General features: G+C 36.5%; 1 protein-coding gene and 1 long non-coding RNA gene across 5 annotated transcripts in view; one reads left to right on the top strand and one right to left on the bottom strand.

The window, feature by feature from the left end:
- LAMA2 (laminin subunit alpha 2) overlaps positions 1-13,889 on the top strand; it is a 380,279-nt gene that overhangs the window by 344,010 nt on the left and 22,380 nt on the right. For 2 of the 4 annotated variants that reach the window (XM_080586775.1, XM_080586774.1), the window contains exons 49-54: positions 1,741-1,903; positions 4,536-4,680; positions 6,409-6,547; positions 8,203-8,214; positions 10,713-10,833; positions 13,092-13,355. In XM_080586775.1, coding sequence (XP_080442901.1) covers positions 1,741-1,903; positions 4,536-4,680; positions 6,409-6,547; positions 8,203-8,214; positions 10,713-10,833; positions 13,092-13,355 — 844 coding nt within the window. The remainder of the gene's footprint in view (positions 1-1,740; positions 1,904-4,535; positions 4,681-6,408; positions 6,548-8,202; positions 8,215-10,712; positions 10,834-13,091; positions 13,356-13,889) is intronic. The other 2 variants (XM_080586773.1, XM_080586776.1) reach the window with 1 other exon arrangement.
- The window catches only part of LOC308192850, a 42,653-nt gene continuing 41,994 nt past the window's right edge, over positions 13,231-13,889 (bottom strand). Inside the window, exon 6 of the long non-coding RNA XR_013949159.1 lies at positions 13,231-13,366. This is a non-coding gene — a long non-coding RNA (uncharacterized lncRNA). The remainder of the gene's footprint in view (positions 13,367-13,889) is intronic.

Raw genomic sequence — 13,889 nt, 5'->3', positions numbered from 1 at the left:
CAGTGGTGTGTGTGCCTGCACATCATGCAGCACAGGGCAGGGTCAGATGCCTCAGAGTGGCATTCACAGCCACCACTGTGAGTGAGTAGAGACACCAAAGGGGAAAGCTTTTTGTTTTCTCAAAAGAGAAAGAGATATCCTGTTCTGTCAGTGGCCTGTGGTTCCAGGTAAGGTAGGTAAATGACCTATCTGGACAGGACCAGGAGTCACATATATATAGGCTCAGAACTCTTTTCAGGAATTTTTGCAACAAAATGAGTTACTTCCTTTCTGGTGTGTCCTTGTCCTTGAAGAGTTGCGACCCATCTTCTTTCCCATTTTCCACTGAGCTAATCTCAAACATGTTTCTGTGCCATACCTCATCGTCAAAAGCCACACTTGTGAGGAACCCCATCCAGAGGCACCACCTGATACTATGGCATAGTTCTGGGACTTGTGTAAAGAAGAGTGATTCTGCATCTCTCACATCCTGGTTCGTGGCTTTCACAGTAACCAATTGCATGGAAGCATCATTGTCCTCTTACATACTCTTGTTTTTTAGTGAATTTGGCAGTGTCAATATATCGTATAGAGCTCATGCTGTGTTAAGTAAAATAGCTGTAGACTCAGTCAGAGAGGTTAAGAGTAGACTAGTTTTCAAACAGCAGCCTAGTTTGAAAACCTGCTAAGTCTTAGTTCTTTAGAAATGAACAGCTGTGAACAGAAACAAATTTGGGAATAACAAATGTAGGCCCTTGATGCTTAGGTCAAAACTTAAGGATCATGATGATGGGTATATGCATTTCAGTTCTGAGCAAGTCGTAGTGGAGGTACCTGAACTTTATGTGGATCTCTGCCTAAACTTAATTTTCTCATTCATTAGTGATAATGTAGATCTACTAGCTTGGAGCTGGGTGAGTGGGAGAAAGATTGATAAAAAGAATACTAGACTTAAAATTCATGAAAAACTGTATTAAAAGCTCCCTTTTACCTTAACCCAACGTTCCAGTATCAGAAAGAGTCCAGTTCTCCAGCAGAATCTATTTGCAAAAACTTACTGTTAAATGTAGCTATGTAGGGCAAGAGAGCTACATTCAACATCATTGTATGTGTGTTAAGTTAAATGAAAAACATGCCCATAGCCAGTATTCCACATGTATATCCCTTGTTCAACTATAATTATGTTTCTGATTAACTGAAAGATTACTGTCTTGCAGCTGTCTGATCTGTGTCACAGAGATGAACAAGAGTCCATCATAAGAAATATATTAAACAATCTCAGAGCTTCATCTTTTCTGCTCTTTCATGACAAGAATGCCAAAAGTCTGTGGAGGGACTGATGCTTCTCCTCTTGCGGTGTTTGTAGTTTGTGGGTAAACAAAGAATCACAATTTCCAGGGTTTTCACTCTGGCGCCCTCCAGAAGTTGTAGAGACACTAGCAGTAACAAAACCAGGACTTATTACATAAATGCTATTTTATACTGAAGATTGCAAAATGACTTGTTATAGACCCCAAGATATGTACAACAGGCCCAAAAGTGCTTTCTTGTTGGACAGTTAGTAAGCTGAGCTGACCTAACAGCCCCACTTGTCAGAATGTGGGTTTGATGTAGAATCAAACCAAGTTCAGGAAGACACCCGAAAGATGACATCTTGCCCCTTGCTCCTTCCCACTTCCCTTTCCCCCTCTCCCCCACACTTCTTTTTTTCTCTTTAACCTCACATGGCAAAGGAAACTGGTTGAAATTGCCCCTTTTCAGCCCGCAGGTGGCAGATGGTGAAGGGACAGTCCAGTTCGATGGCGACAGCTATGCAGTGGTGAGCCGCCCGATTCGCTGGAACCCTAATATTTCCACAGTCATGTTCAAATTCAGGACCTTCTCGTCCAACGCCTTGCTGATGTATCTTGCTACTGAGGACTTGGTAAGAACAAACAATTAACCTCCACACTCCTTACAGATTTCATGCCATCTTTACAATGGCTTAGAAATTAGAAGACAGAAATTGAATCTAGCACTGTCCTGGTATGATGCTGTTTGATATCCAAGTGAAGACAGACAATGTTACAGTGTGCAAGCTGCCTGCCTAGGGTTAACAGACTTGTGAGCACATCCAGTTGTTAAATCCCAGCTTTTCTGAAATTATTAATGATTAATACATTTATCCCAAATATTTACCTGTACAGACACTGCCAGTTATGGTTATACTTTTATAGTTTAAAATATCATAAGAGGAAGCAGGGAGAAGGAGAATATGGAAAGAGACAACTCTTAGATGGAAGTCCTACTAATCTATGGAAAAAGTTTGTTTATAATGTGAGTGGTATTAAAGGGGAACTGAATGGTGCAACAGTGTGTGATGGTGATGACATTTTTTATGAGATTTACAAATTGTGCCTTTTACTGCTAAAAGAGAGACTAGAAACATTAGTTATAAAGGTACTCAGGATTTTAATTTGTATGCATTATCAAATGTGTGTGGATAATGGGAAAAGTTATAAAAACATCCGGCTGGATTCTCATGTGAATTGGGAGTAACTCAGTTTCAGTATCTCTGATCTAGACTGATTTGTAAGTCTGACTGGGAACAGTGTCCTTTTCTTATCCTCCTTTCCTTATTCTTTTCATATGGGCCAGTATTTATGAACAGCAGTCCTCAGTGATGTCTGGAAGAATTATTGAGCTCTCACTGTTTTACAGAAAATCTGTCTATGTAAATAAGTCTTATTTCAGATTCCTGTGTTTTGGGAAGATCATCAGAATTTCTGGAATTATTGAGGAGGGTGTTGCCTTATTTCCTCTGACCAGCTTTACTAAAAGATAACATTTTATTACTATAGTGAAGTACTTATGTCATTTTTATAATTAATTTTATAGTTGAGTATTGAAAGTATAATATAATTATTTAAGATAATTTATATAATTATTTTGTATGATTAATATTAATTTAGGTAGTTTTTCTAATTAAAAATTATTTAGTTGAACTCATGGGAAAACACTGGGATCTGGAAGGCAGTGGGTCCCTGATGTAATTTATTTTTTAAAATATGGTCCCACAATATGAAAACATTGAGGATGCTCTTTCTAGTGATACAGGGATAAATATGTAAAAGCATGTAAGCATCAAAAATACAGTGTTTGTTAAATTTTACTCTTTTCTCCTTAACATAAATTTGTGTTCATATACATAACATTATTCTCAGTTTTGCACAAATATTCAGCACATAGTAAAGTATTGCCATTCCTTCTAGATCTGAACACAGGTAGAACTAGCTGTGAGCAAAATGATTACTAAACTTCTAAAACCAAAATTTCTCTGATGCACTTATGTTCTAGTTCCACCATTATTTGCTTAATGCCTTTCATGCTATCCAGTTCCTTGGCTATTTGTTTTACTCTTTGTATCCTGCCAGATCTTCTGTAGATGCTGAGGTGTATACCATTGCTCCAGTCAGCATCTTCAGTTACTGATTAACTATTGGTATCAGTGATTGATGAGAAAAAGAATTCATAGATCTGTATGGCTCCGTCAGTACAGATTACTCTTGGGAAACGCTTGGTAAACAGGCCCATTTTAACATCCTTACTATTGTTGTTTTCTATCTTGTAAGTCTAACTGTAGCTGAGATATATAGTAAATATACTATCTGTAGTACAGACATATAGTCAAAACTGAGTATTAGTTTCAAGTATTTATAATGCATAGAATCATAGAATATCCCAAGTTGGAAGGGACCCATAAGGATCATCCAGTCCAACTCCTGGCACCACACAGGTCTGCCCAAAATTTTAGACCATGTGACTAAGTGCACAGTCCAAATGCTTCTTGAACTCCGACAGTCTTGGTGCCGTGACTACGTCTCTGGGGAGCCTGTTCCAGTGTGTGACCACCCTCTTGGTGAAGAACCTCTTCCTGATGTCTAGCCTAAACCTCCCCTGCCTCAGCTTGACGCCATTCCCTATCACTGGTGATTAAGGAGAATAGGTCGGCGCCTGCCCCTCCCCTCCCGCTTGTGAGGAAGCTGTAGGCCGCGATGAGGTCTCCCCTCAGCCTCCTCTTTTGCAGGCTGAACAGGCCAAGTGACCTCAGCCGCTCCTCATACGTCTTCCCCTCTAGGCCCTTCACCATCTTCGTAGCCCTCCTCTGGACACTCTCCAACAGTTTCACGTCCTTTTTGTACTGTGGTGCCCAGAACTGCACACAGTACTCGAGGTGAGGCCGCACCAGCACAGAGTGGAGCGGGACAATCACTTCCCATTCTGTCTTCAATCTAAGAAACTAAAAGTGCAGACATCCCAGCAAAACTCTGTCTGAATTAGTAAAAACTTCAATTAAATTAACAATCCAAAGGGGAAGGAGAGGGGGAAAATAGAACTTGCAGCAGACTTTCATACACTACAATCCTAGGCAGTAAACACTAAATTGGATTTTTTTAAAAGCTTGCAAAAAGTTGTCTATTGTCACTCAGAAAATAAAGTGTTTATGTAATGTTATATGCCTCTTACCAAAATGAACAAGAATCATAATTTGCATATTTAATCCCTTTCATTAACAGAAGGATTTCATGAGTGTAGAACTCAGTGATGGGCGTATAAAAGTCAGCTATGATCTGGGTTCAGGAACAGCTTCTGTTACCAGCAACCAAAATCATAATGATGGCAGATGGAAATCTTTCACCCTGTCAAGAATTCAGAAGCAAGGTGAGTTCCTGTGGTGTTAACGCCATGAGCTTCCCAGTTACCTATTTCATTATGGGGAAAACAATGTACAAAATTGATGAAATTATGAAATTCTAGTGGTTTAGGAACTTCTTTTACTTAGATTACAGATGTGTTGGGCTGCATCTGAGTGATTACAGTGTCAAACAGGACTTTTATGATAACCTTTTGAAACAGGTAGCTTATTTTTCATGCATAATTCTGCTTTACAGCTGTATAAATTGCGTTCTAAAAAGCTCCTGAGTGGGAAAATAAAGAAACTTTTTCATCAGTTCCCTGATGTTGTTCAAAATAATAAAATAAACCTGCGTAATTTTTGTTAGGACAGCAATAGCTTTTTTGCTGTACAGTTCTTTCATACTCAGCATATCCCAAAACTCCTTTAAAAGCAATGCGTTAAATACTGATAGTACAGTATTTCAGCAGACAAGCACAGCAGCCATTTACAACAGACTTCTGTGGCACAGCGTGCCTTTATGTGCTAAAGTTTCTGTGCCTTCTGAATCTTCTGAGTCACCAAGAGCCCCATAAATATGCTTTTCCTCCTCCGACCTCTTCAGTGCCAGCTCTCCACCTGACCTTCGCATCTCAAATACAGACTCACTCTTGTCATTTAGATGAAGTGGACTTGAGAGCTGGGCAACTCGTCAGAATGACTCAAAGCTCTCACCTCTAGATTTGCTGCACATTGTTTATATCCAATTATCTTAAAACATACTTAAAACATACTAAGATAAAAATACAATGTCACATAATTGTAATTTCTTCTTACCATTCAAACACAATATGTGTTTTTATAGAAGATACTGGTATAGAAAATTAAAGCAAAGAAGTCTATCCTCCATTCAATTCTCTTTCACTCCTGAAAAATGAATAGTTTGGTTTCAGGTTTTTTACATTCTTTCTCTCTTTAAAGGACGTTTATTTAGTCAGCTGCTTCTACAAGGGACTCACCTGTATATTAGAAGTAATTTCTTGCATTTAACTGTCTGGGGGGAAGAAAAGGAAGAAAGGAAGAAGGAAAGAAGCAAGGAATAAAGGAAAGAACTCTCTTTGCATTTCTGAGGAATAATGTTCCCTTCTTCCTTGGGGGCTACACAGCACTTTTCAGTGTGTCATGTCTCTCTCAATGAACCTTAAATTCTGTATTAATCCACAGACTGAAAACATGGATGGAACATGTATTTAAATAGGATGGTTTTATATAGTTCATCAGTGAATCCAGATTGAGATTAGACATGTCAGCAATTGACTACTTTGGGCTGAAAATTGTTTAGAGTGACTGATTGCCAATCTCTTAGGCACATCATGATAATCCTTAACAAACTTTTACTCTAAAGAAAACCTGCTCAAGTGTCAACCTTTGGACGGAAATCACAAATTAAATATAAAATGATCTGTTCTGTCTTGAGTTTGTCCTGAAATGTTAGCTCCAAATTACATTGACACAGAGAACATACCAAATTAAAACTGGTTTGGAGAATATATAAAAGCATACAGAATTGCTATATCTCTTCAGAAAAGTGTGGGTCTCCTTATGTCCATAACTGACAGTTTGGAAACCCAGTGTTTTCACTGAAAAACAAACAAAAAAAAAACTCCTTGTCTTTCCCTTCATCTGGGAATCTTCCAAATATTTTCTCTTTGATTTCTTACACTGACATAATTGTTTGTATCTGATTTTTGAAACTAATCTCAAATTTTTTCCAGCTAACATATCAATTGTGGACATAGACACCAATGAAGAAGAGACTATAGCAACAACTTCTACAGGCAGCCACTCTGGGCTCAACTTAAAAGGACATGAGAAAATATATTTTGGTGGATTGCCAACCCTTAGAAACCTAAGGTAACGTGGCTCAAACCACTTTTTTTTTTTTTTTTTTTTTTTTTTTTACCTGTGGGGAAGGAAGGTAAATGAAGTATAATCTTATCGTGTGTATCCATTTATTGAACTCATTTGCAGTAAGTGAATGGTAGATTCCCAATGTAGTCTACATTACCACACCAGACCAAAACTTCACTTGTACATTTCAATGTTGGTCACAGTTCACGTTATACAAATACAAGGTAAACTGTTGTAATGGTGCTGTACAGCTTTCTGATGCTGTTCAGAGCCATGATGGAGCTGGCTTTCTCTTTTTAAGTCTATTTTCTTAAATGATGAATAGAATTTATGACTCTAATCATACAGAAACACCTCCATACCTCCACAAAATTAATCACAAGTGTTTTACTTGTGCATGAGTAGAAAAACTGAACTACAAACTACGCCCTGTGGGATTACTGTTAAATGGGCATGCATGTCTTCATAATCCGGGTCACTATAGTTTCAATACATCTAAAAATACGGTGTTTAGAAATCACTTAAAATTATTTGTAGATGTAAATTCCTAGACAAATTAAATTCCTAGACAAACTAAATTCCCCTTGATATATGTAATATAATTGGAATGAAATATGTCAACCTTTTCACTTCAGAAGCCTGACCCTGAATTTCTTACTCCATTAAAGTTCCTGTTATATATTTTTAAAACATTGCATATGATTATTGATAAACTTAAATTTTAATATAATAAAGTAACTGGATAACAGACTCTTGAATTTAGTGTGTGTATTACATGGTTTTAAATAGACGAAAAAGCTTACTTAAGGCTTAAATGAATATTCAGCAGTTTTGCAATTACAAGAACAAGAGAATTCTGTGCTACAATGAACAGATGAGCAACACAGAAACAAGCCCATTAATCCATGTCAGCTTTAGCTATATGGCATAATGACAGCCTTAAAGTTGTTTTGTGTACAAGGAACTGGTGTGATTAGTCCACAGGCTGTTCAGTAACTAAAGGAATGGACACATTTGTTAATTTATTAGGTTAATAACTGACCTCTGGTGTCAAATCATCCAGCAATAGAAAGATCTAAGCTATTTTCCTCTTGAAATTTAGCACTATGTTGTGTAATTGTGAAATCACACCAGCACATTATAAAATATCTAGAGCAATTATATTTCAACAAATCCTTTGTGGTCGCTCAGAAAACCAGTGTACAGCAGCTACCTGGACCTCTGGTAACCATTTTGCCTACAGCTGTAGGCAAATCGATCATTGGTGCAAGATGAATTTTAAGGTAAATTAGAGTCAAAAATAGTGAAAAGGGGATTAAAGCAAAGCTGAGCTACTGCAAACAATAGATGCTGAGGTCCCTGACTTTGTAATTATCAGGTTGTGTCAGTTCTGCAAAATTCTTTTACATGATTTGCTTTTTACTCACGACCAAGTACAGCAACAAATTATAAAAGCTTTCTGATGTACTACATTTTAAAGTATCTGTTTTCAGAGTAATCCGATTAATTATGATAGCCTAGTAGTGTGTATAGAAACTCACCATCCATTATGTGTTTATGTATCTGCTTCACAGTGAAATATTTTGAACCTTGTTAATGAGTATCATTTGCTATAATTAATGTAATTTTGATTTTTTTTTCTTTCTCTCTCATCCTAGTATGAAAGCAAGGTAAAGATAATCAGATTACTTGCATGACTTGCATGTGTCTAGTAAGTGCAGCTTGAAAGCACAAGCGGCAATGCAGAAGCAGCGGGTGGGTAGTATTTATACCAGCTGTTATGCTAAGGCTGTTAATTCAGCGAGTTGCTCCTGCTGCAACAAGCAAAGCTGCTTCCAAGTGCTTAACGCTGTCATGTTACATGCTGTGCCCACACCTACACAATCAACTTTTATTTTCTTCACACAGCTGCTTAATTCAGCTGTGTTTGTTTATTACACTGGAGTGCATTGCAAGCAAAGCTACAACAAGCTGTATTTCCAAGTTTGGTTAAGATCTCTAGTCTGTAAGAACGGCATAGTCCAGGGTCAGGCAAGGAGCAATGCACTCCAAGGCTGTGAATTAATTCCTGAGATGGGTATGAAAGCTAGGTGCAGACTTTGGTGAAATTTGCCACTTCTAAGTTTAAGAACTGGGGAGAAGATGGGGGATGTCACTTATTTGTTACAGTGTTTTCAGTTTGCAGCTATTTGCTTCCAGTTTTGCTTTGAGCTTTCAGATATGAACTGAACTTGACTCAGTTTTGCAGCTTAATTCACAGGTTGAATTAGAAAAATGTAACTTCCCCACCGTGATCCAAGAGACCCACTCTTTTAAAATCAACTAAAGACAACTTAGATTATTTCTTCTTTCCATCCTCCACTCTTTTCTCATGTTGACTTGAAATCGATCCTATTTTGGAGAAGAAAAAAAAAAGAAAAAAAAAAAAAGCCCAATAATTTTCTAAGATCTGAAAGAACTTGGAAAGTTCATTAAGAAAACATCAAGCAAGTGTTAAATGTTTACAGGGCCTTAGGGTTCATATGAGTTAGGAACTGTAAGATAGCAGCAACTGCCTGTAACCAGAGAGCAGGACAGCAGTCTGTAATTGAAAAGGACAAGAGGGCATAGAAATATGAAGGGGTTATGGATGACAGTGACAGGAGTGTATGGGCACTGTTGACAGGGACACGGGAAAAGGGTTCTGCTGCTGGTAAATGAGTCTCTAAAAGAGCTGGGGAAGAGCTAGGAAAATCAAAAATGAAAGATGATCGCAACTACGTGATTGTAAATAAAACAGAATAAGGATTATTTTAGTAAGCCAGATGGTTACTTTAAGTTACATACAGGATGAAAATTTGCCAGAGAATACATTGCGCTTGCTAGGATGGCTATAATGCAACGAATGGCTTTCGGTACCAAAATATGCAGCTAAACAGTATCTAAGCACAATGGTTTTATTTTGTAATTAACATTCTTAAAAAGCTTTTCTTTCCTTGCAGGGAGTTGAGTGGTGGGTTTTTGGTGGTTTTTTTGTTTGTTTGTTTCTGTCCTGTCCCGTCCCACCCCCCACCCCACCCCCCCGCCTCGCGGTTTTAACTCCTTATATATTTTCCAAATTCATTTTTCTTTCTTTGAGCTGCTTACGTTATTCAGACATTCTACTAAACTGCCAACACTCATGGGTGACCGTAATATTGTGAGCGAATTAACTAGTGCTTTTCTTTTGAGATTTAGTTTCCGTGGTATGAATGGCAACATTTTTTTCTGAATTGCCTTTATAAGGCTTTTCTCCTTGCAAACCTGGTTCAGATCTTACCAGCAGTTACAGTCTCTCTCTGGTGTTGCCAGGCTTGGAATATGCAAATTATATTTTTACATTCAGGTATCTTTAGTGTAACTTCCAGGGGGTTTCTCCTTTCTTCAGGCTTCCAGCTGATGAGTCAAAACCTGGAACTTTGCAATTCTGCTATAGTATTTCAAGTCTTGAATGGGTAGTTGGGTTCTATAACAAACTCAAGTGTTTTGTTTTCTTTAACCGCCCAATAAAGTCAAGTGTATTACTATGTTTAAAATAAACATGCAGCTGTTTTCATAGGAAATATACTGGAAATATAAAATATAAAGAAATCAAATGTTAGTCCATGTGACCATAAAGGATTCCCAAAGCACTGAAAATATCAAGTGATTTTTTTTTTTCAATCTTTGGCAAATACTTCATAAATATTTCTATTCTGCAAAAGTTCCTTTTTCATTAAGATCTAGCATGCATAAAGATGAATGAAACATCTGTCTTCCAGTCAAGGTTTTTCCTTATTGTTATGATTTTCCAGTTTGCATCTTTCTTCTTTGCCTAAAGAATAAATACTTATTTCATAGCTCACTGTCACCAAATGTGACAACACTCCTTTACCAAAAGAAAAAAGAAAAAAAAAAAAAAAAAAAAAAGAGGTCTATTGGTCTATTGCCAAAAGGAGATGAATCTCCTGTTACACCTTTGTTGAGTGATGAGTGCATTATGTACTGATAGGTGGCAGAAGGCAAGATGTATTCATTTGTGTATATGTATGTATTTAAAAATAAAAATCAAGCATCTGTGCATCTCAAAGTGCATGTGTTTGCATTTAGCTGCCTGTGCGCTTGCTAAAGTCTGGTCTTGAAACTAAATTGTACTTTTGAATTTCTTTAGGCCTGAAGTGAACTTAAAGAAATATACAGGTTGCCTCAAAGAGATTGAAATTTCAAGGACACCATATAATATTTTGAGTAGTCCTGATTTTGTTGGTTTAACTAAAGGATGCACATTGGAGGTTAGTCTGACTTTAATATATTTTGGTCTTAAAGGTCATAAATGTTTTCTGGTTTATGGCAGAACATTTTTAATGTATAATGTGTATTCAGAAAAAATACAGAGATCTAACCTAAACATCAGAACTATTTAAGAGAAAGAAAGATTAATTAGTCTGATCGGAAAGTAGATCAGTTTTCCAGATCCTGACTTCTTGGACAGTATTCCTAGACAGTTGTGATATAACTGTCTCAAAAAACTAGGATTTTCTACAATGTTTATCAGCTTTGTTTCAACTGACTGAAATGGGAGTTATTGACATTAATGAAGATACGATTAGGCACTGATAATATTGCAAAAACCTTTAAAAAATGATGCATACAAAATTCAAGGATTTAAAGATGTTTTTAGACAATGCTTATTGCAAAATCATTCTCTACAGAATGAGTGACTTTGAAAGCCACGGAGAGCCTCGGGGTAACTGAAACAAAGTCACATTTAGGGTAGGAAATGTAGAACGCTTATTGCTACAAGATACCACTGAAGTTGTAGGGACATTTCTTACTGATCACTCAGAATGTACAACATTGGTGTTATTATTTTAACTTTGAATACTGCTCAAGTCCAATTATTTTCAACTGTTGCTGCTTCTAATTAACAGTCTTCTGGTTCATATAAAAGTTGTAGAATCCTGATTCAAAATTATGGAAAGAATGTAGTAATTTTCCATGGAAACAAAGAGTCTTATATAAAAATAATATTTCAGGTGACAGTTGTCTCCTGATTAATACTTTTTATTTCTTCCCTGGAAACATATGCTATTTAAGATAATTTTGCAAGAATATATGTGTTCTAGAGCTGCATATCAGATAACAGTACAGTAAATCTAAATTATTTGCTGTTTACTTGATGCTCTCCAAAACACTACTAATTTCCTTTGAACAGTAACTGGAACTTGGCCAGCATAAACTAAAGACAAGTAACCACTTTTGCTGTATTCATCACTTCTACCTTCATCAGAACAAAAAGAATACAATAATAGGACTCTTGGATAAGGTGTAGACTAAATGGATATGTCATGAGATGGCCATTTTTAATCTTTTAGGTTTGTGGTAAAGCTAAACTGTAAACAACCAGATTGCTCAAATTCTTTTAAATCTTAGTAATTTGAGTTCAGAAAAAAAAAATCTTTAGAAGTTCCTATTTATTTCCATTGATTGTAGATTCTTTCCTGAATGGGAGAGAAGGATTGTCGTATTCATTTTCTTCTGATGCTGTGAATCTTAGAAAGAACTTTTTTTTTTAGGATTATTTTTTTTTTAACTCTTGAGTTTTCTGAGTTTGAAATCTAATTGGATTAAACATTTTGTTGGTGAATTAAATAAAGTATTATCATTAAAACAAGATATGTAGGATAATTAAAAATAAGTGAAGTAAAAGCATTAAAAATAACATTAAAAAAAAAAAAGGCTGGATATAATAAGCTATGTAAATGCCCTGGGATTTCAGAGAAAGTTAAACATCAACAATTTTATCTGTCATAGTCATTTATCTCTATATCTGAAAACAGTTTTACTGTACTGAACAAAATGGTTAATTATTTTAGAAAAATCATTTTTTTTCTATAGAGTGGTCTTCCTCTGATGGAAGAGTGCAAGAACTGGCAGAAATTACACAAAGTCTTCATGAATATGCACAAATTTTTGTTTTGATGAAATACTCCACTCTTTAAACTGTGCTTATAGCTACAAATGTCCAAAGAGTTGGGCCATGAGCAAGGAGTGCTTCATTTGCGAGCCTGAGTCATCAAGAAAGCAATGGTGCTTAGTGAAGCAATAATAATGAGGCAGTAATGACTCATTAATAGAAAGTATTTTCTAGGCAAGTTTGAAAAATAATAGAATGTAGTTTGTGTTGTTAACAATTATACTGATTTAAAAGCAAAATCTCACTGTAGTAACTCTACGGAAAACATTCATATTAAAAAAAAAAAAAACTCTGAGCAGATAGTTTTAATATGGGAGGATATTCTGAAATTGGACTGGAACTTTGTATTCCTGTAACCAAGAATTCCAGAAATATTCTGATGCACCAGATATAAACAGGTAAACTCATGTGTGCACAACACTTTGAAAAGTAAATTGCTTAATGTTTATTATTACTTTCCATCTCTCACAGTAGTTATATTTACATAGTTTATTATCTTAGTTAATGAAGCTGTGTGTTCATGCTCTGCTTTTAATTCTACTCATGCACTTTCCTGTCCTCTCCTTTCTGCAGAACATTTATACAGTTAGCTTCCCCAAACCTGGCTTTGTGGAACTGCAGCCTGTCTCCTTTGACTTGGGCATAGAAATCAATCTCTCCTTCAGCACAAAGAATGAGTCTGGGATCATCTTGTTTGGTACAAGTGGCACAGTTGTCCCCCCGAGGAGAAAACGCAGGTACACTCCTGCAGGAAAGCTGGAACGCAGCTCCAGCTGGAAACTGGAGGAACGCAGGAAAGCTTCCCCTCTGAGGAGAAAGCGCAGACAGACTGGACAGGTACGAAAAACCTAGCAAAAGATAAAGGAAACCCACGACTTTACCAATTTTATTTTCCACTCAGTTCTGTTCCAAGGCACTGTCATGTTTGTTCTTAAGTTAAAATTCAGTGACTGGGAAAAATTTATTCTAATATTATTCTTTATCTGATGGAAAACATGATAGGGGCTCAGAATTCCATTTTTTTATTATTTTATTGAAGCAACTGTTTTCTCTTAAGGAATCATATTTGAACATCCATTGCTTGCTGCTAAACAATGTATTGTTTTTCTATGATATAGATGTTTCATGTTGTTCTTTTTTTTAATCAAACTTAAATGTTTGAGAATGTTAGTCCTCATTCTGAGGACTACTTCTGCACTCTTTGTGCCTGGAAACACCTCATTCCTGTTCACATAGACTCAAATGAGGACCATTCAGTTTTCCTTGAGACAATGGGGAAAAAATAATAATAAAAAAAGCTAAGAGCAATGCAAGATAAGCTCCTTGTTGTGGGATTTATGATTTAAGAGTGCTCCAACCTCTTCTCCTCGC

The sequence above is a fragment of the Anser brachyrhynchus genome (assembly GCF_964034855.1).
Source record: "Anser brachyrhynchus genome assembly, chromosome: 3".
Taxonomy (NCBI): Eukaryota; Metazoa; Chordata; class Aves; order Anseriformes; family Anatidae; genus Anser; species Anser brachyrhynchus.
Note: the sequence above shows the minus strand (reverse complement) of the source record. Positions and strands in the feature narration are given on the sequence as shown.